A 27,043-nucleotide genomic window follows, 5' to 3' on the forward strand; every position below is an offset into this window, starting at 1 on the left:
ACCACAAATTCTATTGAAGGAAAGGGGGAAGGGACGATCCGTGTTCACCGGACGTGGGAAGCAAGTCGCTCTCGTACTCTGATTGTGATCCGAACACGGAAGTGGATCTTCCGTAGCGAGCGATGGCAGTGTCGGGTACGGAAAAACTGGTCAGTAGCCGGGACTGGGAGAGCAAGGCGTGGTCAGAAACAAGTCATAAGCCAGAACGGGAGAGTAGATGTAGTCAGGAACAAAAAGGGGTCGTAAGCCGGGACGGGAGAGCAGACGAGGTCAGGATCAAAACAGGTCGTAGCCGGAGACAAACGGGACAGGCGGAAGTCAGGGTCGAAAAAGTCTCGCCTGGTATACACTGAGGTTCGCAGACGGACTGACAACAGAGGACAGACAGGACTGAGTTTAAGTAGGGACGGGGAGCCAATCAGAACCTGCGGCGGTTGGGGGCAAATGAGCTGGCGCAGGTGAATCACATCGATAATCATGAGTCTTTTATCTTACTTTTAGTAAATCTCTTCAGGACGGAACACATTAGTTTGAGTTTATTTGAGCGTATCTAAGAAAGGCATTGTACTTGCACTCTCATTAGAGAGGAGCTTAGAGAGGCTGCAGTGATTGGTGGAAGCCAGGAGATGGCAGCCAAGTGTAAAAAAGCTCTTTTAAACAAAAGTGTCTTCTAAGGAAATCGGATCTTGCGGTTTCAAGCTAAAAATTATATTCTTAAATACTACTAGGAACATTTTTTACATATCTAAAAATTTTCTATCCAATCTGAAATATTATTTTCAATATTACAAGGCCCTGTCATACTAATTGTGACTTACTTCCATGGCCAGCTTCCCGAAGAGGAAGAATACGACCTGAGCGACGTGGAGCTGGATGATGACTTCGACAAGAAGATTGAGTTATGAGGCTGAGAATTTGGGGGGGGTCATGGATGGATCCAGGTGAAGCCCCTTCCGGACGCGGACGATTCTTCCTTCTCCTATGGACGAACGGAAGGTCCGGTCGTTCGCCGTTACTGAAATACTCCAGAGGGACAAGTTGGGGAGGGAGGGTACAGAGGGCGGGGGAGGGGTCGATCACTTATCAAAAACCTGAAAGTTGCAATTCCAACATATTCAAAAAGAGAGGAAGCTTTTTTTCTTTTTTCCATTCGTCTGCCAGATTTCCAAATAATGAGTGAAGAATGTTGGTGGGGTTTCAGGTTCTTGTGTAGATTTTTCTTACACAAACTTTATTTCAATGGTGTGAAAACATTTGTTACAATAATAAAACCATAAAAACAGCTGCAGTCTCTTTGAGTTACTATATAATCACAGAGTGCATGCAATACTTAAGGCCATATACACCTTTTTTTTTTTTTTTTTTTTTTCAAAATTGTTGAAAAAGCCATAGAACTATCCTGAGCAGCACAGTTGTGGTCAATTCAAATTTAAAGGGACGGAGTGTAATATTTGAGCCCTAGAAATCGCTGTATTGTATAATGCTACTGGAAAATGAGTGCTAAAAAATTAAAGGATGAACAAACTACGGAGAGGCAAAGAAACCTTTTTTTTCTTTTTGCAAAAAAAAAGCGAAAATAAAGTAAAAGCATGGAAAATATTAGAAAAACTAAGGGGGGGAAGGTACATAATAAAAAATTGAAGACCAAATATAATGGAATAAAGAACAGTAAAGGGGAAATTAGAACAAGCAAAAAGGGAGGAGGAGGGCAGCACCTTCCTGTGTGGAGTTTGCATGTTCTCCCCGTGCTTGCATGGGTTTCCTCCGGGCACTTCGGTTTCCTCCCACATTCCAAAAACATGCAATGCAACATACAATGTCCTGTTAATTGGACGGTCCAAATTGTCCCTAGGTGTGAATGAGCAAGTGAATTGTCTGTCCCTGTGACTGGCAACCAGTTCAGGGTGTTCCCTGCCAACTGCCCGAAGATGGCTGGGATGGGCTCCAGCACCCCGCGACCCTACTGTGAGGGTAAGTGGTGCAGATAATGAATGAATGTAAAAGGCAGGAAAAATAACAGAAAAGGGACAAAAAGTAAAAGAGTAAAGGGGGAAAAAATGAAGGGAAATGGGGAAAAAGAAGGATAAAAATGAAAAGTAAAAATATGGAAGGAAAAAAGCAAGACAAGGAGAAAAAGTGAGCTTCATGTTATGCCAAGTATGCACCTCTCTAGTATAGTTCATATCTTTGCTTATTATTCATATTCCCCCAAAAATTATACCACTAGTAGGCGCTAAATAATACGCACCGTCCCTTTTAAGTGATGCACAATAATTGTCAATTCTTAATACTTGGCATATAAGGAATCCAGTCAATATAAATACATGGTATGGCACTTGACTAAGTAACATCAATTTTATGATAAAAGACTTTGCACAGAGACAAAAAGCCACCAAAAATATAATTATGAAAAAGGGGGTCTCCGAAATAAAAGTAATTTAGATGCAGATTGCATTGGAAAACCCCCATGTAAACAATGACATAGTGGAGTAGCGCACGTGCCTCAGAACTGACGAGAGGAGCCTTGGTCGGACTGCAGCAGTCGGACGATGGACGGGTCGCTCTTGGCGCCTTTGATGAACTCCTCCAAGGACAAACGACCTGTTGATCACAAGCAAATACGGACGACAGAAGATTGGATTGGGCTGTTTGGAGTGGTCAGGAGCTGCAGTGCCCAATTTGTCTGCCAGTTAGGTATTTTGTTGTTTTTTAATAGGTGAAACCTAGCTAAAAACACTTGCAGGGGCCTCAAGCAAAATTGTGTACATTTTCACAAAAATCGGTGAAGCCGTTTCGGATCATTTGCGTCGCATACAAACACACGCACGCGTTAGGATTTATAAAGTATTTTGATTGATTTAAAATAAACCACCGGGCACAGAAGCAGGTTTCAGGGTGCAGCTTACTGTTTGTCCAACGGGTGGCGCTCTCATTTAGCAAAATTGTCGAGTGTGCCGCAGGAATTGGCCAATTTCATCTTTGCTAAAAGGCATGCTGTTCAGTAGCTTTGCTTTCTCCTCGTGATCAGAGAAGTAAATGTAATATTCATCTGTATCAGTAGGTGGCAGCAAATTACTTTTTTCCGCTTTATATATGATCTGCTCATGAGGTAAACAGGGAAAAATGTTGAATAACTTATTTTGTTTGATGAAGATGATTAAGTATCATATATATATATAATATATATATATATTAGTCCCAGCAGATATTTTGTATTTATTTTATGTATATATTTTTTCATTTTTCAGAAAAAAATAAAATAAAATACAGTAATCCCTCGGTTATCGCGGTTAATGCGGACCAAAACCACCCGCGAAAAGTGAAAATCCGCGAAGTAGCGACGCCCCTTCAAAAATGCTTAAAAAAAATAATAATTTTTTAAATTTGATTTTATTATTATTATTTTTTTATACCCGATTAATGGGGACCAAAACAACCCGCAAAAAGTGAAAATCTGCGAAGTAACGACGCCCCTTAAAAAATGCTTAAAAAAATATATATTTTTTTTTATTTGATTTTATTATTATTATTTTCTAGACCCGATTAATGGGGACCAAAACAACCCGCAAAAAGTGAAAATCTGCGAAGTAATGACGCCCCTTCAAAAATGCTTAAAAAAAATAATATTTTTTTTTATTTGATTTTATTATTATTATTTTCTAGACCCGATTAATGGGGACCAAAACAACCCGCAAAAAGTGAAAATCTGCGAAGTAGCGACGCCCTTTCAAAAATGCTTAAAAAAATAATAATAATAATTTTAAAAATTATTTTATTTTATTATTTTTTAGACCCGCGAAGCTCTGAACCCGCGAACGTGGAACAGCGGAGTAGCGAGGACGGTTCTCGACCAGAATCCGTTCCATTTCTTTGTACGAAAACCGATTTGTACGATCACCGAAGCTGTTTTTTCCCATTAAAAGTAATGTAAAATTGTTTTAATTCGTTCCAACACCCTGAATGTTTATCTTGAATATTTAACGTAAAGCTAACCCAGGCTAATCGTACGTTCGCGTTAGCGTAATCTTCCGTACGAAAGATTACGCTAACATGAACGTGTAAAAATAAAAAAATCAGGTCGTTTACACGTCATTTAGCATCTGGGTCTCCACAACAAGTGGTGAGCGGTTAAAGGATAAAGAAAATAATTATGAATAGGATTTCTTACCGGTCGGCAGAAGCCATGCTGTATTCCTGAAAGAAGGGAATCTCGCACACTTCCTTCAAATTTTGCTATTATTTCCTTCTTAAATGCAATAGTTGTATGCACTACTCCTCTTTTTTCACCTGTAGCAACTTTGCTGCTTGCACCGACCTTCTTCCGAGGCATAATTAGGGGTTAAAACACTCCCTTCACCGCTTTTGAAAAACGAAAACAGAAAAGGAGTGCGCGTTGCCGTGACAACAGTTCTTCAGGAGGGGTGGGGGCAATCTACACTCGTACGCCGCTCAGCGTCGCCCCTAGCGTACCGGCGTTCGAACTCCGATTTTTTTAACGAAAAGGGAAGCAAGTATTTCTCGAAATTTTTGGTCGAGAACCGATTTTTTCGATATGAGAGGCGTTTGAAAACCGAGGTTCCACTGTATATATATATATATATATATATATATATATATATATATATATATATATATATATATATATATATATATATCCCATCCTATCCCATTAGCTGCACCGCTTATCCTCAGTAGGGTCGCTGGATATATATATATATATATATATATATATTTTTTTTTTAAACTTTAAAAAACAGTTGAATGAATGAATGAAAACTTGATTTCAAACATTATAAAATAAAAAACAGGACAAAAACAATGGCTCAACAACAAAAATTATGTGCCTTGCATAGCTGACTCCCTATGGGTGTGTGAGTGTGTGTGTAAATGGGTAAGTGTGAAGCAAATTGTAAAGCGTTTTGGGAGGTCTTTATCGACTTGGAAAAAGCGCTTTACCATTTAACATAACATGTTCGAAAAGGCGTAGTAAGAAGCAGACGCTTATTTTCCCTAGCCCTTCATCTTCCCCCATAATTCCATTTTACAGATAGCTCCTCTTATGTGTCTAAATGTAACAAAATCTCACAGATATACATATTACATAGGTCGGATATCAATAATCATAATCAAAAAAATAGTCACATATTTTATACACTAATCATCCTAGTACCCATCTATTAACATTATAACGCTACTAGTCACTAAATATCATTGTGACACCAATGATAAAAATAGCAAGAATAACAGTTATGATATAATAATAGTAACAATAACAACAAGGTTAACTATAGTTATAATCGCAATATTTCCAATCTCTAGTATCACTCATACTCCGTTTTCTTCATCTTTGCATTCTGCCAGTAATGTTTTTTTTGTATTTAAATTTGAACACGTGAATATTTGAATTTGTTTGATCTCGTCTTGTAAATTGTTCCAAAGTTTGACTCCACACACAGACACACACATACTTTTCCTGGTGGTTCTCACCTTTGGGATTTAGAATTTACAACAGCCCCTTAAGTGTTTACTTCCCTCTTTCCGAGTGAGTAATTTTTGGATGTTTTCTGGCACTATGTTTTTGTTGACCTTAAGTAGCAGTTGTGAAGTGAAAACATTTACTTAATCATCCAATTTTAATAATTTAGACTGCAGGAATAAAATATTAGTATGATCCCGATATCCTACCCTGTGTACGGTTCTAATTGCACGTTTTTGGAGGATAAAATGGGGCTGTAGTGAACTTTTGTAATGATTGCCCCAGACTTCTGCACAATATGTTAAGTATCGCAGAACTAGAGAACAATATAATAAATACAATGCATTATAGTTTAAAATGAATTTGGATTTATTAATTACTGAAATGCTTTTAGATACTTTAGTTTGTATATGTCTGATGTGTGTTTTCCAGCTCAATTTATTGTCTATTATGACCCCTAAAAACGTAATTTCTGATACAGCGTCTATTGCAGCACCATCCATTTTTACTTCTAAATCTTGATTTGCCTTGCGATTAACAAAGAATATTACTTTGGTTTTATTTAAATTTAAAGATAATTTATTTATATCCTTCCATACTTTTAGGTTAATTAGTTCACGATTAATACAGGTTACCAAATCAATATAGTTATCATTTGAATAGAAAATGTTAGTGTCGTCTGCAAATATTCCTATTTTCAATAGTTTTGAATCATTAAAAATATTGTTAATATATAAATTAAATAACTTTGGACCCAGGATAGAACCCTGTGGTACTCCACAACAGATTATTCAGTTAAAAGATATAGTAAAATCTATAATTGCAGAAATTAACCAAAGTGAATAACCTGACCACAATTGATATTCATACTGTCAATTTAGACAGCATGATAACTTGAAGGGACAGTGTGTAATGTTCATTGCTTCCTAGTGGTACAAAGAAACCTTCATTCAGTAAAAAAATACACTAACTGTCATACCAATGTTAATTTTTATAAATATTCAGAGGTTGAGAAATCTTTATTTCTTTTACAAAGCGGATTCCATACCGCTACCCTGTTTGTCTGGTATCTTGCTGCTACGCTGGGTTCATTTGGCACTGTTTCCTTTGCCTTGGACAATACAATGCCACCAAGTGGTCAAATATTACGCAATGTACCTTGTTGAATATTTTTTCAAGACGGATTAAAACAATATCAAAAAGATATAAAAAATAAGAATAGAAAAAAAGATATTCAATATTAAGACTTGAAATTATTATAATGCTAAGTTGAAAAAAAGGCACACAGAAAAAAATTATCTGAAAAAGTAATAAAGCATTCTTAAAAAATTCAAAACAATTTTCTGAAATATACCTTTAAAAAATTTTTTTTTTTAAAAACTCAAACGTATTCAAATGCTCCAAAAATATATTCAAACAAAAAGAACAAAATATTTAAAAAAACAAGACAGGTGAAATAATATTTAAAAATAAATTAATACAAAATATTCAAAATATGTAAAAATGATTTAATTTTTTAATTTGTTTACTCGATCTCGTCTAACAAATACACGCAAATCGTGTTATTCTGCTGCCATTTCCTGTCTTAAGTCCTAATTTCAGCCTTTGGTTTTCAAATCCTGCACTTATAAAGAGACAGTGTGTAATATTTAGTGCCTCCTAGTAGCTCCGTCCAGTAAAAAAATATATATTTGAATGATGGGCAAATATACATGAACTATCTTACGAATGCTAATTTTTATAAATTTAAAAATATATTAGGTCGAGAAACATGTTCCTTAGACAATACAGTGCCATCTAGTGCTCAAATAGTACACAATGTACCTCCAAGCTTTTCAGAATAAAACAAGAAACATTTTTGATGTGCTTAGGTTCCAAAAGGGTTCAATAACTCAGACTATCAACAAATGGTCAACTACGTACTAAGTTTGGTCTCCTCAGACCACAAGAGCCTTCAGCTAGTACAAAATGCTGCAGCGAGGCTTTTAATTAAGACAAGGAAGTTTGATCACATGACCCCGATTTTAGCTAACCTGCTTTGGCTCCCTGTCCGCTTAAGATGTGATTTGAAGGTTCTGTTGGTAGTATACAAAATCATGCATGGACTTGCTCCCTCATATCTTTCAGATTTGATTTCCCCCTATGTTCCGGTCCGGAGCCTTCGCTCTGAAAATGCTGGTCTACTAGTGATCCGAAGAGCCAAGAAGAGATCCGCAGGTGCGGTCCCTTCTCAAGGTTTCTTCATTTTCCTTATGTTCAGGTTTTTGAGTTTTTCCTTCCCCTCATGTTGTCATGTCCTGCACGGTTGTCATGGTGCCCAGCTGGCCCCACCCCTTGACACCGGCTGACCCGCATTTTCCTGATTACTCCTATGGGTACTTAAACGCGCCTTTTGGAACTGCCCTTGGCCATATCATTGTTTACCCTTGTTGAAAACCTGTTCATGCCTGTTTGGTACCTGTTTATTCTTGTTGTGCTTGTTGGACTTTGTTGCACTTCGGTGTAACATTCTGAGAGATTCCTGCAAGTTCTGTTTAATCCTGTTAAATGCCTAGTCTGTAGTTTTGCCTGCATTTGAGCCTGCTTTGTTTTGTTTTTGGTCTGTTTGTGTGTTGGACAACTTTTCTTTCTCAATTAAAGTGACAGATCGTCTACGCAAATGAGTTCCAACTTCCTGATTCCCGGTCCGTTTCATTACACATGTAGGTGTTAGATCAGGGGTTGGTGTAATAATAGTCTGTAGTTTGCAATAATCTGTGGTCTGTGCAGCCCTTTGAGACCCCTTGTGATTAAGGGCGTCACAAATAAACATTACTTGACTGAGGTTTTTGAGTTTTTCCTTGCCCTCATGTATGTCTTAGATCAGGGGATGGTATCATAATAGTCTGTGGTTTGCAATAATCTGTGGTCTGTGCAGCCCTTTTAGACTCTTTGTGATTAAGGGCGTCACAAATAAACATGACTTGACTGAGGTTTTTGAGTTTTTCCTTGCCCTCATGTAGGTTTTAGATCAGGGGATGGTGTCATAATAGTCTGTAGTTTGCAATAATCTGTGTTCTATGTGGCGCTTTGAGACTCCTTGTGATTAAGGGCGGCACAAATAAACATGACTTGACCACAAAACCTCGCATTTAAACTCGTTTTTGTCTCACCGTCATTGTCGATGTCCATTTGTCTGAAGATCTTATCGGTACGTTTTTCCGGCGTGGATTCGTCCTCGGGCATCTTCATCACTGACGACACCATCTTATAAATGGCCTACGGAAAAACGAGTTAGTTTTTCCTAAAAGGTTTTTCTTGCTTGGATGAGGACCAAGAACAGGGGGAAAAAAACTGATGCAGTCCTTCGGGCAAACACAACAGGCTAAAGCCAATATTGATATGACCCCGTAGGCAGCTCTGCTCACCGCGCTGAAGGAGTAAATATAACCTTAGAAAGGGCAATCGTGGTGAATTTAGGAGGAAAAAAAACCTGACTATTTTCTGATTTTTTTTTTTTTAGGTCAAACTTGGAATATTCTACTGCATAATACAAAATATGTACAAGTAGTCATCTTTTTGGGTTAGGAACGTTGCTTCCCTTGTATCAGCATTTAAAAAAAAAACGATGTCATTCTTCTAATTTCTTTAATAGTTTATATGAGTTCTTAATTCATTGAGAAAATATGAAAAAAAATGCACAAATAGGAAAAAATATGTTCCCTAATTTATGGATTATTTTTATTGTATTGAAAATATATTGCATTTATTTTGCTTATTTATATTTCTTCATATTTTTGGGAGTTTTTATTTTATTAGAAAAAATATGCTTGGATGAAAAAAAGCAATATTATCACATTATTTTCAAACTTATGGAATATTATTTTTTACCAAAAATTCTTTGCATTTAATTTTGTTTATGTTTATTGGTTCTTTGCGCAAAATTATCAAATTATAATAACATGTATGGATTATTTTTATCATATTATATTATTGTACTGAATATATCTTGCATTTAATCTTGCTTACTTTTAATAGTTACTCTTTTCAGGACTTCTTATTTAGGAATATAATTTGTTGGATAAAGAAATATACTCAAATAATTTCAAAAATTATCAAAATATTTTCCCTAATTTATGGATTACTTTTATTCATATACGTAACATCTTGCATTTCAATTTGCTTACTTGAAATAGTTATAATTTTCAGAAGTTCTTATTTTATTAGAATAAAGAAAAAGCATGCGCTAAATTGAGAAAATAATTATCAAATTACCTGAATTCTGGATTTTTTTCTTTATCATAAAATCGTGCATTTATTTTCACAAATGTTTTAAAATTTATGAGAAGAATAAACATTCTGGATGAGAAAAATAAAATAATCAGATAATTTTGTCTAATTTATGGATTATTTTATTATTACATTAAAAATATCGTGCACAGTTTCAATACTTTTTCCTTGATTTACTCTCGTTTTTAACCTCTTTTTGACTTAAGGAAGACAAAAATTCCAATTTTAGAGATTATTTCTTGTTTTAATGTATATGCCCCTTTTCTTGGGTCATGTTTTTTATTTTTATGTTGATCATTGTTGCATTTAATTCAATGCAGCTAAAATGAGGACTCATATCCGTTGATCATAACAAAGTCACACCGGAGCCTCCACAGACTCTGCCACTATGCCGCAAGCAACACTATCTGAGTGAAAAAGGAGCAGGGTTAGGGGCGAGATCAGCGCTAGGATTGAAATGGACTGAACCATTACAAGGCACTGGAGTGTTTCCGACGCTGTGTTGTTCACATTTTTTTTTTACTCCTTTTTTATTTTATCTAGTGTTTTTAATCACATTTAAGCCTATCCTGTCCTCAGGGTCGGGTAGGGTTACTTTAACTTGATTACTTTCAATTACTTTTGGATGACTCCAATACCAAATATGCTAATAAAAGACAAAAGAAACTAAATATGAATAAAATGATGACTCACAACACGTGGTAAGCTTTCTCTCCTGGCTTTGATCTCTTTGATCTCCGGCAAAACTAATATAAAATGCGACAGAAACAAAATGAAAATAAATCCAAACAGCTTGCCAACATCATTTTTGCCCTTCCGTGTATTCCGTTACTCCCCAAGCCTGCACAACATTTAGTCATTTTATTCATATTTAGTTTCTTTTGTCTTTTGTTAGCATATTTGGTATTGGAGTAATCCAAAAGTAATTGAAAGTAATCAAGTTAAAGTAACCCTACCCAACCCTGCCTGTCCTCTATTGAGGAAAAGAGAGTTGTAAAAATGCTATAATTTTCTGTGGTCCAACTGAGTCTGACAAGCCTGCTTTAATTGTTTTTGTACTATTAAATAGGATAGAAAAACATTGATTATTCCCCCCGTGTTCCTCACCTGGACTATCTCCAGCATCTCAGCCCGGCTGATGTAGCCGTTCCCGTCCAGGTCGTACATGCTGAAGGCCCAGCGCAGTTTCTGCTCCAACCCGCCTCGCGAGGTGACGCTCAAAGCAATAATGAACTCCCGGAAGTCGATGGTGGCATCGCCGTTGGTGTCGAAGGTGCGGAAGACGTGCTCGGCAAATTTTGAGGCGTCGCCGTACGGGAAGAAGTTGGCGTAGATCTTCTTGAACTCCTCTACCGTCAGGTGGCCCGTGGGGCAATCCTTGAGGAAGCCGCGATACCATTCCTGCAGCTCGTGGTCGGTGAACTCTGTGTTCTCGCGCAGGTCGTTCAGGACCTCGGGCCGGAGCTTGCTGTTCTGTTTTCCCATGATGCCGTGCTCTCACTAGAGTTGCGTTGTTTTTAAATTTTTCCCAAAGTTCTGCTGTTTTGGTTTCTGCTCCCTTTAAGAAACAGACAAATCTCATTAGCATGAAATTAGCATTGGACAATTTCGGGGGACGGTCATCAACACTGAAGAGAAAATGGTCGGCTGCTCTCTGCCCAGTCTGCAGTACGTTAACATATCTGCTGTGGTAGTGAGAGCCTTGGCAATGGCCCAGTAATCAAGGGTCAGCAAACTCCGACCTCTGAGACCGTGGTTCTGCATATTCTGGTTCTTTTGTAAAACCTTACAGAGAGTCATCAACATAGCCTAGAAATTAATCAGCTGCTCTCTGTCCAGTCTGGACAACATTTCTGTTTTTGTTGTGGTAGCGAGAGCCTTGGTGACAGTCCAGTAATCCACCAACTTAAACCTCTTAGACCGTAATTCTGCATGTTTTGGGGTTTCTTTAGGAGAACCTTATAAAGCGTCATTAACACAGCCACGAAATCCATCGGCTGCTCTCTTACCAGTCTGGAAGAGTTGTCAGCTTTGCTGTGCTTGCAAAATCCTTGTTGACGGTCTGGTAATTGGGGATCGGCAAATCCAATCCTCTTGCATCGCGATTTTGCATGTTTTGAGGGTTATATAAAGTTCCTTACAGAGAGTCATCACCACAGCCCAGAAACTCATCGGCTGCTCTCTGCCAAGTCTGGAGGACATTGTCAGCTCTGCTGTCGTAGCAAGAGCCTTGTTGAAAGTCTAATTAAATGAGGTTTGGCAAACCCAGACCTCTTGCATGACAGTTCTGCATGTGTGGGGGATGATTTGAGGAACTGTACACTGAGTCATCAACACATTGCGCAAAATAATTCGCTGCTTTTGGCCCAGTATGGAGGACACCACCGCTGGGTCTGGTATGATAACGAGAGCCATGTTAACGGTCCAGTAATTGGTCCTGCATGTTTTAGAGATTTCTTTGAAAGAACCTTACAGCGAGTCAGCCAAGAAAATCATCGGCTGCTCTCTGCCTAGTCTGGACCACATTGCCAGCTCTGCTGTGGTAGCAAGAGCCCTTTTGATGGTCCAGTAATCGAGGGTCTGCAAACTTGGATGTCTGGGATGGCGGTTCTGCATGTTTTGGGGGTTCTTTGAGAGAACCTTACAGAATGTCATAAACCCAACCCAGAAATTCATCAGCAGCTTTCTGCCCAGGTTTGAGGTCTCAGCTGGTTACTTTTTTTGCACAATGCTGCTAATGTCTTTGTACCATTTACACATTTTGTGGTAAACAATCTACTCTACGTTGTAATTAATCACAATAAAGCAAATCTATTCTGTTATTTTTGCATATTAATGGCACTCAATTCAAACCAATGTGCCTATAAGTCACAGGTGTCAAACAGGCGGCCCGCGGGCCAAATCAGGCCCGCTAAGGGATTGAATCCAGCCCGCAAGACAACACTCAGAGAAGCGCAAGAGCAAAACAAGCTGCAGGTTGAAATGTCAACTTGATGTTGCCAAAGCCAGGTGCCTCTCACAAAGACACTGTACTTGTATTTATTTATTTATCTCTCTCTCTCTCTCTCTCTCTCTCTTCCACGCCTTTTCTCCCACTCTGTCTCACTCTCTGTGTCTCTTTTTCTCTTCCTTTGTTGCTCTACGTCTCTTTCTCTCCGTGTGTATTTTAACCTCTTTTGCTCTAACTTCCTTTTTTCCTTTTCTCTTTCTCTCTTCCTACCCTTCGTGCTTTCTTTTCTATTTTCTCTCCCTGTGTCTTTCTATTTCTCTTTGGATTTATTTCTTCCTCTCCCTTTCTTTTCCCCCTCTCTCATGACCTTTTATCTATTTTGTTTCTCCCTCGCTCTCTTTCTCTCTCTTTTTCTTTCTTTGTCCCGCCCTCTCTCCTTTTCCCTCCCTCTTTCTCTTATTTCTTTCTCTCTCTTTTTCTTTCTCTTTAATCTACTAGTCCGGCCCACGACAGAATGTTTGTTCTATCGTGTGGCCCCGGAGTTGAAATGAGTTTGACACCCCTGCTTTAAGTAATTTAAAGTATTTTTTGGGTGAAAACAATCAAGAGGCCGGAGAAAATTGGCTTTTTGGTAGGATGATCAGAATGTGATATCTACAAGCTTGGGTATGGTCATCACATCCATTCAAACATTCCCGCGCTTCCATTGGACGTGTCATCGTAAACATCATCTCAACATTTGCCAGACCAAATTTGGTCATTTCCTTGAAAAAAGCATGACACGCATTCATAACATTTTTTGTCATTCCCAATTCCCAGTCCCTTGTGCTACGTAGCCCACATTTCTAGTGTTTTTTCCACCCAATGAGTCGGTTTCACACACGTTCATGACTCGTCAACCCCGGTGCTGGGAAAAAAAATGGCATTTCCCGTAGGAATACGGATGGCCACGGATGGCCCGACACTCGCTTTGATAACGTGTGAATAGAACAAACGAGGTGAATGATTTTATTACAGGGGCAGAAACAATCGGCAGTTGTCCTTGTTTACGTCCTCATTACCTGATTTCCTCAAATAGATTCGGCCGCGCTGTAATGGCCGGATGTGTCGTCCGCTCGAATGAACATTGCGCCTGCAAACAGATACTCGATTCTTTTTGTATCGAATTGAATTTATTTTGGGAACTCTATTAAGGGTTTTTTTTACCGCTAAAACTAGTAGGGCAGGGGTGGTCACGCTTTTCTAGCATGTGAGCAACTTACAAAATGATCTACCTTGCACAAAAATGGAGACTCATAACTATAGCATTCAAAAAAGCATCTGTCATGACTACTGATGTGATTCAGCTGTGCCTGCTCATTTGGCGCCAACCGCCGCGGGTTCTGATTGGCCCCCTGTCACTATTTGAACCCTTTCCTGTCAATCCCCTGTTGTCAGTCCATCTGCGAATCTCCGTGTATACTAGGCAAGCCTTTTTTGACCCTGACTCTCGCCTGTCCCGTTTTTGCTCCCGTTTGTCTCTGGCTACGACCTGTTTGGATCCTGACCACGTCTGCTCTCCCAGTCCCGGCTTACGACCAATGCTCCCTCTAAGCTGCGCGCGTGCACAATCGCGCACTGCCTGCACATTCTCAATGCACAAGAATTTCTAGCCAGCGCACAAAAATCAGGGCTCGAAATTGCTAATTAAGAAGCGAATTAAGTCAAAGTTACAGTGCATAAAGGTAAAAATACACGGGTTCCCCGACGCTGTTTTCTAAATGCGGTATTTTGAAGTCAATGTCGAACGTATTTGAAAAGTAAAGTCAGTAGACTTTTTCGAGAACCGGCTTCTTCGGCTCGGCTAAGTAAAGAGAACCGGCTCTTTCGGGTCCCAAACGGCTCTTCAGGTTGTTTTTGCTTGTTTAATCCCTACACGACCAAATACTATGTAAAATTGTGCACATAATAACTTAAAGGAAGGGGGAATAGAACAAAAAAAGAAAAAAATTCCAAAATGAAAAAGTAGTGAAAAGCTGAGAAAAAAGAAAAGGAAGAGAAAAAAGGAGAAATTTAGAAAAAAGCCAGAAAAAAAGAAAAAAGTAAATAGAGAACAAAAAGAAAAAAGTAACAGCTAGGAAAAAATAAACACAATGAGATTTTTTTAAAAGAATTTAAAATAATAGGAAAAAAAACAGGGAAAAAGAAGAAAAGGTTTGTGTTGCATTCAAATAATTTCCAATTATACCAAGTCAATCTTGTTGCCAACATTGTATTTCCACTAAAAAAATGTGATTAAATACAGTTCTGTATCTTGCAACTGACGAAATAAGCCCCCCAAAATGTTAGTATTATGCGTCAAAAAATACCAGGAAAAAAAAAAAGAAAATCTTGTGAAAGAATTGTTGTAAAAACAAATTACGTTTGTAGGCCGTAAAACCTTTGCAATAATACATTAGTCAATTCATTCAAAAGTGAAACATTTTTTTGCATTGCCGGAAACTCAGCAAAATGTAACTTGATGTCAAGTTTTGGATATGTTTGATAATGATTTAGATGCCACACTTGGGATTGCTGTTGCTCACTGTTGTTTCAAGCGTTGCTCACCGACTTTGTGTGAATGCTCAGACCCGTAAGGAAAATTAGAGGGAACATTGCTTACGACCCCTTTCTGTTCCCGACTACGCCTACTCTCCCGTTCTGGCTTACGACTCGTTTCCGACCCTGATCACGTATCGCTCTCCCAGTCCTGGCTACCGACCAGTTTTCCGCCCCTGACACCGCCCTCGCTCGCTACGGAAGATCCACTTCCGTGTTCAGATCACAATCCGAGTACAAGAGCGACTTGCTTCCCGCGCCCAACGAACACCGGATCGTGGGCGCAGCCCTTCTTCTCTCTTTCAATAAAACTCGTGGTAAACGTCACGCAAGTGGGTCCTGTTTCCGTTCTGTTCCTGACAGCATCCAAATTACTGGTAGTTGAATTGAATCCTCACAATATTACTGAATGCACAATTAAATAAATACATTTAATCAAAATAAAAATATCAAATACAATAGTAAACACCATAACTCAATTCAAGTCAATGTGAATTGAATAGCCAATGTTTTTGTCCAATGATGCTTTTTTTAAGAAAATAAGTAACGCTGTGCTGCTGTAGTGCAGTTAGTTTAATGGGAAAATATTGAATACCCCTGTATTCAAATTCGGCAAAAAGATACATCTGTGGTAATAATTCAAATTCCAATATGTACCTAAATAGTAATTTGTTGAAGTAATTTCTATTTATTTATTTATTTATTTTTAAGGCGTATTGATAAACTCTCACATGATACATTTTACATAATATAAATGTAAAGGCAAATATTACATTTAATATGGACTATATGCTGGTGTGCTAGTGATCCCAAGAGCCAAGAAGAGATTCACAGGATTGAGAGGATTACTTCATGTGAGGGTCCTTTCTTAAGGTTTCTTTATTTTCCTCATGCTGAGGTTTTGAGATTTCCTTGCCCTCATGTCGGTTTGAGATCAGGAGATGATGTAATAATAGTCTGTAGTCTGTACTAGTCATTGGTCTGTGCAGCACATTGAGACTTCTTGTGATTGAGGGTGTCACAAATAAACATGACTTGACGAAAAGTTGGTGTCTGTCACTTAAAAATATTCTACTTGCTGTCGCCATCTTCAGGCTGAAATCATCATTGCAGCCTCTGGCAAGCTCCTTTTATTAGAATAGAATAGAATATACCTTTATTGTCATTGTTACAAAATGGGTTAACATATTGTGACAACGAAATTGTGCATGCAAGCCTGTGAAATTCTTAGATCCGCTCAAATTAATTATTTTTCATCTTTTTGGGGGTTTGGGTTGGCATTTGGACTTATATTTATCTGTACCATTTAGATATACAACATACACATACTTCAATATTAGAATTAGACCTAAATTTGAGACTGATTTAATGCTCGGGATCAGGGTTGGGTTACTTTAACTGGATTACTTTCAATGACTTTTGGATTGCTCCAATACCAAATATGCTAATAAAAGACAAAAGAAACTAAATATGAATAAAATGACTCAATTTTGTGCAAGCTTGGGGAGTAACGGAATACATGGAACGGCAAAAATGATGTTGGATTTATTTTCATTTTGTTTGTGTCGCATTTTATGTTCGTCTTGCCGGAGATCAAAGAGATCAAAGCCAGGAGAGAAAGCTTACTATGTGTTGTGAGTCATAATTTTATTCACATTTAGTTTCTTTTGTCTTTTATTAGTATATTTGGTATTGGAGTAATCCAAAAGTCATTGAAAGTAATCCAGTTAAAGTAACCCTACCCAACCCTGCTCGGGATAGCGGTTTTCTCTTAGTCTACATGAGAATAGTGAAAGTAAGAAAATGACTGTTTCAAATGCAGTCCAAATGCCAATCCACACCTCCGAAAATATGAGAAAAAGAAGACTTTATTTGATTCCATCTAAGAAATGCATTTAGTTGCATGCACCACAAAAGCAACTTTATAGAGGCTGGATGATTTGAGCAAAAGGTAGAATTTTTTTAAATCACGGCCAGCACCTTTATTAAATAAATATGCATATAATTGCTCGCATTTCAAGACTTTTACTCCGATATTTATGTTGTCTTTTGGGCTGACTAGAACACACTGGCAGGAACACATGTAAACAGATTTCTTATACTTACTGTATATACCTTCAAACAAAGTACATATATACAGCATATAATAGAGCAATGTAGGGATACTCAATTGGGAGATTTTCTCATAAAACCTGTTAATTAACTTAAATAGATTTGTTTGCCATTTAGTGAGACGTGATATAAAGTGTATAAACAAAGGATAACTATTTTAAGCCACTCTTTTATGTGCTTTAACTGGAAAAAAAACGGATGCTGTGAGAACTTCTGAATTTATTATTCATAAGACTCTAAATTCACGATTACCCTGCTGTTGTGCTCGTGTTGATAATAAAGAGCAGCATCCATCGAGTCGGAACCTGATTGGTTTAAAAAAGAAGAAGAAAAAAAACAGGAGAAAAAGAAATGAGCTCTTCCGTCATTTCTCGCTTCGTGCTTCCCTCTGAACTACCGCCGAGAACATCGTGCTCCGGCTCAGGATGAGGTCCCCTGACACACCAGTTGCCACGGCAACACAATAGTAGTACTAACGCGGGAGGAAATGCAACCGCGTCAGTGTGCATATCTTTGCAAACATAAAATACGACCTATAAATACTCCTCGATCCTTGGAAGAAGTTTCTAAGAAATCAATTTAAGGATAAAATTATATTCAGTGCTCAAATTTAATGTGAAATGACAATTACCATATGTATTCATGTATAAAGCACAATTATGGATAACGCACACCCCTAGTTTTCGATCAACTCATTCAATACCAGACGTAGGGTTTGTACACATTTTTCATGGCCAAATTAGAGCACTTTTTCAGCAATTTCAAGGCCAATATTTCTTTTTTTTTTCAGTACAGTGGAACCTCGGTTTTCGAACGCCTCTCAGTTCGAACAAATCGGAGTCCAACCCAAAATTTCGAGAAATTCTTGCTTCGCTGTTCGGTCAAAAAATCGGAGTTCGAACGCCGGTAATGCGTGAGTTCGTACGCTAGGGTGCGATCTGAGCGGCGTACGGGTGTAGATGGCTCTTTTCCTGACCAACTGTTATCGCGTGCGGACGTGCTTCGTTTTGCTTTCGCTTTTAAAATAGGTGTACCAAGTGTTTTAGCCCCTAATTATGCCTCCGAAGAAAGTCAGTGCTAGCAGCAAAGTTGCTCCAGGTGAAAAAAGAAAAGTAGTGCGTACAACTATTTTTTAGCATTTAAGAAAGAAATAATAGCAAAATATGTGTGCGAGTATCTGATCCTCTCCCCACCATCCACCTGCGCCTTCTGCTGACCACCACAAAGGTAAGAAATCCTATGCATAAATCTTTTCTTTATCCTTTTTTTTTTTTTTACACGTTCATGTTAGCATAATCTTTCGTACGGAAGATTACGATAACGCGAACACACGATTAGCTTGGGTTAGCTTTATGTTTACGTTGAACATTCAAGGTAAACATTCAGGGTGTTGGAACGGAGCCCAACTTTCAGGGTGTTGTAATGGAGCCCCCTTTCCAATGAACCACTCACCACTTGTTGTGGAGACCCGGGTTCTAAATGACTTGTAAACGACCTGATTTTTTTTATTTTTACACGTTCATGTTAGCGTAATCTTTCGTACGGAAGATTACGATAACGCGAACGTACGATTAGCCTGGGTTAGCTTTATGTTTACGTTAAACATTCAAGGTAAACATTCAGGGTGTTGGAACAGATTAAAACGATTTGCATTCTTTTTAATGGGAAAAATGATTTCGGTGATCGAACAAATCGGTTTTCGAACAGGGTTCTGGAACGGATTGTGGTCGAGAACTGAGGTTCCACTGTACCTTCAAAGGAAAAAACAATTGAGAGAACATTTTTTTTGCCAGTTTTGATGACATCAAGTCGCTATCTTGCTGATAGCATATCTATCTATCTACCCTGGTCATATCCCTCGAGAAGGATGACCGACAGCAAGACAAAAACATACAAAAACAAAGAAAATAAAAAAAGGGAAAAAGTAGCAAAAAACACACACAAAAATGTTTGGACCATGGCCAACCCAAATGCCCAAACACCCAATCAAGTTAAGCACCTCGGCACCCAAGTCGGTCATGCTTTTATCCCTCCAGATGAAACAGGACACAAAAGACAGCAGCCATGTCACCCGGGTCAGGGTGACGCGACACACTCTTCTGTTCAACAGCAGGGCCCGACAGCTTTCACTGGTTTACCCCTGCCGCATCATATAGGTGCCCTGCCCATCCCAACACGTCTAAACATCCCACTATCCTTTTACAACCCCTCTCCACTCATACCTATCACTAAGAAGAGCTCTAAGTTCCACTATATTTGGAGCTCTTTCCTGCAGTGCACTCATAACACCATCCATCCACGTCAATCGCGGCTTTCCTCTTGGTCTCCTTCCATTTACATCTGCTAGATAGCATATACTTTGTGATATTTTGAGCAGTTCTTACCTATGATCAAGGATCTTTTTGGTCTACTATGAACGCGCATTAATTCTGCTTCAACAATGCATGCACAGCTTGAGTTAAGGTCAATATGAAAGAAAAAAGGAAAGAATGCACTGTATGCATACAAATTCAAGTCAAGTCAAGCCATGTTTATTTGTATAGCCCTTAATGACAAAGCGTCTCAAAGGGCTGCACAGACCAGATTATTGCAAACCACAGACTATTATGACACCATTCCCTGATCTAAAACCTCCATGAGGGCAAATAATACAGATATTGTCAACATAAAATATAGGTTATTCATATAAAAGCAGAAAAATGAGCCAGATTTGGACTAATTTCAATTATATTGATGGCTCCGAAGAGTCCATTCAATCTTTTAAGACTGACATTATTTTAATATTTTTCGCAGGTTTTTCATTGGATGCATGTCTAAATTGGTTAAAATAGAATTGTAAATAGTTTTTTGTGTGCATTTTATCATTTATTTATAGCACTGAGGAGTTAATGTGTTTCATTTATGTTTTTTTGTTTTGCATTTTCCGGGATTTTGTGTTGTTCGACTTTAAATCTTTTCAGTGTGTAAAAAGCAAAAATCGTTTTGTTATTTTTCGAATTATTCTTCTGTGGATTTGTGAATATTTTCTTTGATTTCATATGTTTTTCACGGAAATTACTAATTACTAAATAATCTGATGCATAATGTTTTTATTATTATTGATAATATATTATTAAAATAAATCAGAGGAATCGTTTTTGTAACGGAAAAGTCCGGCTCTTCTCAGTAAGCCGAGCCAAAAGAGCCGGTTTTCTAAATAGAGCTGTTCTTTTGGGTGAGATCAGTAGGGGGCGGCGACATTACACATGATAACGCCCCAATGACAAGCCTAAGGAGCAGGTGTCTCAGCGTCATTTCCTCATACTTTTTTTTCTTCTTGATTAAAGAAGTATATTTGTATCTTTTCCAATTTTTTTTAGGTAAAAAAAAGAGAAATTGAAGATAGCTATGAAAAAAAACAGTCCTTTGATGGGAATAATGAGATAAAATCGAATATCTGTTCCTGTGTCGATGATATCACCGGTAGTTTAGTGGTTAGGTTTAGGGGCTCTCACTGCCGTGACCCAGGTTCGATTCCCGTTGCATCAAATGTTTTACGATTGTGGTCATCATTATTTTTCGCCTGATCAATCGTTGCATGAACCGTAAAACCTCGTGTATAACGTGCACCCAAACTTTCATAGTTTCGTTCTTTTTTAGGTTTTAAAAAAACACCCGTTATAAACGAATAGAGTATTAGCCTCCCAGGAAAAAGTCAATTTGTTTTATCTATAATAAAGTGTGACTTTAAAACTAAAACACAGTATCCTAATGATCTGCTTCCTAACGTCACGGAAATTTTTCTGCTTATGTTAAATTACAATAAGAACCAGAATGACGTTTCTAAGCTAGAGTGAACTCACATAGCTAATGAGTCGGAAAATTTTGACTTGACCTTCCCTTTAAGAGTCATTGCTAACATCATTTCAAGGCTAATTTACAATTATTTTTATTTTATTTTCGCTAATTGAACAATTTGCCGCAAACAAAAGGCTGTCGAGACAATTTTATTGATATTCAAGATTATTTCTGGACGATAAAGTGCACCATATTTAAAAGCGCACCTTCAAAAGTAGTCCTTTGTAAAATATGTTTTCATACAGAAGGCGCACCGAACTATAAGGTGCAATAATCTAAAATGACTTTGGCTAAAGTTGCGTAAAAAAACAAGAAACGTCAGAAAATAATGGAAAACTATTTCATAAAACAAAAAAGATTAAAAATGTTGTTGCAATACTGAGTATATTCATTTATTCATAAGTTTTACAATTTGGCCACCTGCAAAGGAGATTCCAAAGGAATTATTTTAACTTTTATTCCTCACTGTTATTCGTTATTTTGAATATAAAGCGTTGGTTGCATTATTGTCACAATAATAATGCTGTTCCTTGATTTCACACCCTTTAAGGCAGATCTGCATTTTGTAACAAAAAGAAAAGGCTCGAGGTAAGGCTTTTAGAACAGATTTGGAATTTGGCATTGTAAAGCGGTTTTTATACAGTCAGCTCCTGTTCTCCTTGCAAGTTTTAAGTCCACTGATGTCTTCTCTCCTTATTTTGAGTGTCTACAAAAGTATAAACTTATCAGTAGAATTTCAATACCATTATGCAATTCCAATTTTATTTACAGTACTTTCCGGCATTTATGGATTATAAGGCACACATGCAAATTTCTGGCAAAGTTTGGATACTTATGTTAGACCTAAGATTTATGGCCCGAGCCCGAACCCAAACCCGAGGCAATTTCGGGCCGGGTCGGGCCTGAAATGTCAGTCATACGGTCGGGTCGGGTCGGGTTCGGTCCTGCTTTTTTTTTTTTTTTCTTTTTTCTTTTTTTAAAATTAATTAATAATTATAAATATATGTTCATTAAAAATATATACTTAAACTATGTATGGATACTAGAGTCTAGTAAATCAAATAAATATTATTTGTGTACAATTAGTTGTGATTGCGGAAATCATAGCGTACAGTGACGTTGGTGACTTTTCCATCCGCATTAACAAACGCATTTTGTAAAATACGATCGCGCTTTATTGTTTAAATAAACGCGTTATATAGACTAGAATCTCCCAATTATTATAATTAGCTCGCTTTATTTTGTTTTAAAGCGTATTATATAGAATACGATCGCTTTTGTCGGAAGCGTACATTGACGTTGGTGACATTTTCATCCGCGTTAAAAAACGCAATTTGTAGAATACGATCGCGCTTTATTGTTTAAATAAACGCGTTATATAGACTAGGATCTCCCAATTGTTATAATTAGCTCGCTTTATTGTTTTAATAAGCGTTTTATATAGAATACGATCGCTTTTGTCGGAAGCGTACATTGACGTTGGTGACATTTTCATTCGCGTTAAAAAACGCAATTTGCAGAATAAAATCACGCTTTATTGTTTAAATAAACGCGTTATATAGACTAGGATCTCCCAATTATTATAATTAGCTCGCTTTATTGTTTTAATAAGCGTTTTATATAGAATACGATCAGGGGGGGGGGGAATTTGCATCGGAGTCGGAAAAGGGCACAACACGTCAACACCCCCTCAATGAAAGTGCTGCGCTAAAATCTTAAGGACGTACTACTACTGCTGCTGTGGATTATGGCCCAATGATCAAGTCGTCAAAATGACGGACGCCCTTAAATGTTTTCGCTACCTCAAAAAAAAAAAACGTCAATGACAGATTGTCGCTTAATGTAACATCTGCAGTGCAGACACAGAAATATAAAAGATGTAAATGTTTATACAGTTTTATTTAACTTAGGCCTAGATGTTGTAACAAAAGGCAGAGTTTAATTTGTTATCATAAATCACCCCTCCTTATAAATAAAATATGTAATTTCGGGCCCCTTTCGGGCCGGGCCAGCAAATCCAGTTAATTAGTCGGGCTCGGTCCGGGTCGGGTTTAATACCCCTCGGGCCTGCGTCGGGCTCGGGTGCTTTTTTTTGGCCCGATCTTACCTCTAACTTATGTGCACCTTACAGTTAGTAGAATACAGTATGTTATGCCAATTTTGGGTGTCTGTTGCACATGCATTTTTTCCAGGCACTATTAGTCTACACTCCAATCTATTTTGAGCACAGATGACAAAAAATGTCACCAATTTATCCCCAGTCTTGCCAATAGAGCTGGATGGGGAAAAAATCACACGTAGGTGCAATGTGTGTGGGTGGAGTAATACAGATAGTTGTGTATTTTTATTATTTCCTGTTTATTTTTAAGCCGTACAACATAATTATTTATTTAACAGCATTCTGACCTTACTAAAAAATTGTATCTTATGAGAAGCCTTTCTCCCCTATTGGTTATTTTAGTAACAATTAATGATTATAAAAGTGCCACACAATGCCGGTTTGAGAAGTCAATTTAAAGAGGAGGGTTTTTTTCACACTATTTTAATTTTCTACTGTGTGTCAAAATATTCTTATGTAGTATTACGATCTTACTCTACTAAATTATATTCTTAAAACAAATTGTAAACAGAAAAAATGAAATTATAGGCCCAAAATTCTCATTATAACTCTTATTAGGTTGTATATAACTGTTTACTGTCAGAACTAGAACGGAAACAGGACCCAATTGCGTTATGTTTCTCACTAGTTTTATTAAGGGAAAGAGGAAGGGCTGCGCTCACTATCCAGTGTTCGCTAGACGCGGGAAGCAAGTCGCTCTCGTACTCGGATTGTGATCCGAACACGGAAGTGGATCTTCGTAGCGAGCGATGGCGGTGTCAAGGATGGAAAAACAAGTCGATAGCCGGGACAGGAGAGCAAAAAACGTGGTCAGGTCAGAAACGGGTCGTAAGTCGGGACGGGAGAGCAGACGTGGTCAGGATCAAAACGGGTCATAGCCAGAGACAGACGGGATCAAAAACAGAACAGGTTGGAGTCAGGGTCGAAAAAGGCTTGCCTAGTATTCACTGAGGTTCGCAGACGGACTGACAACAGGGGATTGACAGGACTGGGTTCAAATACTGACAGGGAGCCAATCAGAACCCACGGCAGTTGGCGCCAAATGAGCATGCACAGCTGAGTCACATCAGTAATCATGACAATTTACAAAAAACAAAATAGACCACCAAATAAACTAAATTGTTCACAAATATATTTTACAAAAAGTACACCACAGAAAAGATTGAAAAACTACTAGCTTAAAAGACTAATACCCAATAATTGTTTCCAGTTATAACTTTGTTGTTTTACAGTAAGGGTCCCCCACCTTTTTGAAGGTGAGATCTACTATTTTTTTAATGATAAGCATTAGAGGCTACTACTGTAGTTTGATATGCATTTCTAAAATAATGTATTATTATTATGTTGTTACTATGTTGTTACTATGTTGTTATGCTTAAAGGTAGGGTTAAAAAAGGCTCAGTCAACCACTATGACATCTGCCTTGTATGAGTGATTCACACGTATAATTTATAGGCTAATTTGAAAAATAATTTTGGAAGATTCGTCCATGTATTTAAACATATTTATCACGTCAATGGTGTTATCACATGGGTTAGAAATCCATTTCCTAGAAAACCCCGTTAACCTGAGCTATTTTGGAACTGATCCATAAGCTTATTAAAGGGACAGTGTGTAGTAGTCAGGGTCCCCGCAGACCCTTGATAAGTCTTAAAAGGCATTGTATTCATGATTCTAAAAATAAGGCCTTAATTGGCATTAGAATGTCTAAAATTCATTTTGCAAAAAATGTGACCACGTTCACAAGATTTGAGTTTTTAACATTTATCGATTGTCTTCTTTAATAATTCACCGATCCTACTGTTCTGGCAACAGTTCTTCACTAAATTACTCCCTGGGCGAGACCACCTACAAGAGTAATCTAAGTTGGAACACATAGAAATGGTAAGCTTTTATTTTCCACTGATTTTTTATTTTATTTTTTGCAATCACATGCAAGATGATTGTAGCATGGGCATCTTAGCTGGAAAACAGCTGGGACAAATGCTTATGAATGACCTATATTTCACGTTGACAATATTTGTGTTTTATTTATTATTGCAACATCCTTTGCAGCCTGGTCAATCAAACATACCTGTCAACCTGTACATTTTTGCCGTACAAAGTACTTTTATTATGCATTTTAAGACGTGTACGACGTACAAGGAAATCTGTGCGGAAAAACGCAAATTTGTCAATCATGGGTACCATCCGGTATACACCGACTATCACGAAACGGCAAATCAATCAAGCCAAAAGAGTTAGCCGCGGTAGCCTCTATCTCTGTATCTTTTTTTCGTTGCAAACGAAGCGAGCGGTTTGATGCTACTGTGCGCATGCGTCTGCCGCCTGGGGATTTCCCATCATGCATCATTCCGTGGTAATTGTGTAGTGAAAGGAAGTCCGTCTCTTTTTAGACAACCGGCTTTTTCGGCTCAACTCATTAAAGAGAGCCGGCTCTCAAACGGCTCACTTGCTTTGATGAATCATATTACGAATTATTATATTGTATAAAGAAGTTAAGAAAAAAAGTATAAAAGGAGAAAATGAAAAAAGACAGGTTTGTGGGTATCCCTTTAATCAGTATATTACCAACAATAATTTAATGCAGAAAATGAATTCATAATTTGAATGAGAAAATTCTACTTAATTATATTTGCATGTATTTTTTCCTTTTACAGTGAACGTCCAAGCTACTTCATTTTTTAACTTTTTTTACAATAAACCTCATTCATGTCGAGCAACTCAGTATCTCACAACAAAATGTTAACTAACAATATATATGATATAACGTAACAGATTTACCATATAACATATGTAAATAAACACGTTTGAAAAAGTATATAGTGTAAGATTATTTCGTATTTTGTAAGGGAAAATACGACAGTTTGTAAGGTCATGGAGCCCTGGAGGTTAAAATAAACATGACTTGACTTGACTTAAGCTACTCAGAGGGGCTACTTTGGGCCCGCGGGAACCACGTTGGGGACCAATAGTTTACAGTAAGATGGGGGGGAAATTCATACTGTCTCCTTCTAAATGGGTGTAACCCTATATGATCGTGTCTGGGAGGTCGTGACAGCCTTTGAAATACTTTTTATCTCCCAAAAGTAATTTATTTATGAAAAATATAAAGAAAAAAATACCTTCGAAGTGAGAGGATTGTGACTTTTTCAAGTTAAAGTCCCGCTCCACTTTGACGTCGTCTCCGGCGCGGGCAGCAACTTGAAAGGCGTCTGTTGACTCAAGAATGAAACAATAAATGAAAATAAAGGTTTTTTAACCGAGTAATTCAAATTATTTTATCTTTTAACCGTTGTTTGTTTCACGACAGATGCTAAGAAGCTTGCTGGAAGATGTGGCAGCAGCTCGATTTTCATCCGACTCGACCAAAATAAAATCACGCAGGGGTTTACTTTTCTTTTCGGGTTGGGATACACGTATATTTTACCGAGTTAATAAGACTATTTCATATACATTTTAATGGATTTTGAATGAAAGAAAGAGTTGAGGAGGTGAAATGTTTCTTTTTGTCACGCTGTGTTATGTTTACACGTAACATCCTCCCTACGTACGAAATGGATCGGTCCACTCTCTCCTCGGTGCTTCCATCGGAGAAAAAGTCACAGCGTCCGGTGGAAAAATTATTTTTGTCGACTATTATTAGCTCGCTATCTAAAATAAACGTCTAAAGAAAAATAAACATTACAAAATAGAAAATAAA

The 27,043-nt window shown here is 37.7% G+C and overlaps 2 protein-coding genes across 2 annotated transcripts in view; one reads left to right on the top strand and one right to left on the bottom strand.

The window, feature by feature from the left end:
- The window catches only part of pdia6 (protein disulfide isomerase family A, member 6), a 13,528-nt gene extending 12,246 nt beyond the window's left edge, over positions 1 to 1,282 (top strand). Inside the window, exon 13 of the mRNA XM_088324437.1 lies at positions 831 to 1,282. Coding sequence (XP_088180563.1) covers positions 831 to 905 — 75 coding nt within the window. The 3' untranslated portion in view covers positions 906 to 1,282. The remainder of the gene's footprint in view (positions 1 to 830) is intronic.
- Positions 1,191 to 26,659, bottom strand: hpcal1 (hippocalcin-like 1). Its single transcript, XM_088324438.1, has 4 exons — positions 26,466 to 26,659; positions 10,853 to 11,303; positions 8,629 to 8,734; positions 1,191 to 2,601 (listed from the first exon to the last, which is right to left on the bottom strand). Exons 2-4 carry the CDS (start codon positions 11,228 to 11,230, stop codon positions 2,504 to 2,506), a joined length of 582 nt encoding a protein of 193 aa, XP_088180564.1. The 5' UTR covers positions 11,231 to 11,303; positions 26,466 to 26,659; the 3' UTR covers positions 1,191 to 2,503.
- Positions 26,660 to 27,043: the final 384 nt, after the last annotated feature.

The sequence above is a fragment of the Urocampus carinirostris genome, chromosome 20, assembly GCF_059441175.1.
Source record: "Urocampus carinirostris isolate Australia breed hairy pipefish chromosome 20, RoL_Ucar_1.0, whole genome shotgun sequence".
Taxonomy (NCBI): Eukaryota; Metazoa; Chordata; class Actinopteri; order Syngnathiformes; family Syngnathidae; genus Urocampus; species Urocampus carinirostris.

Bases quoted from the DNA above. Each gene is read 5' to 3' on its own strand.
- hpcal1 (XM_088324438.1), bottom strand. From the start codon at position 11,230: ATGGGAAAACAGAACAGCAAGCTCCGGCCCGAGGTCCTGAACGACCTG. The intron at 8,735-10,852 runs GTGAGGAACACG...GTTTTTCCGTAG, and splicing joins AGATGCTGGAGATAGTCCAG to GCCATTTATAAGATGGTGTC. The intron at 2,602-8,628 runs GTGAGACAAAAA...TGTGATCAACAG, and splicing joins AATGGACATCGACAATGACG to GTCGTTTGTCCTTGGAGGAG.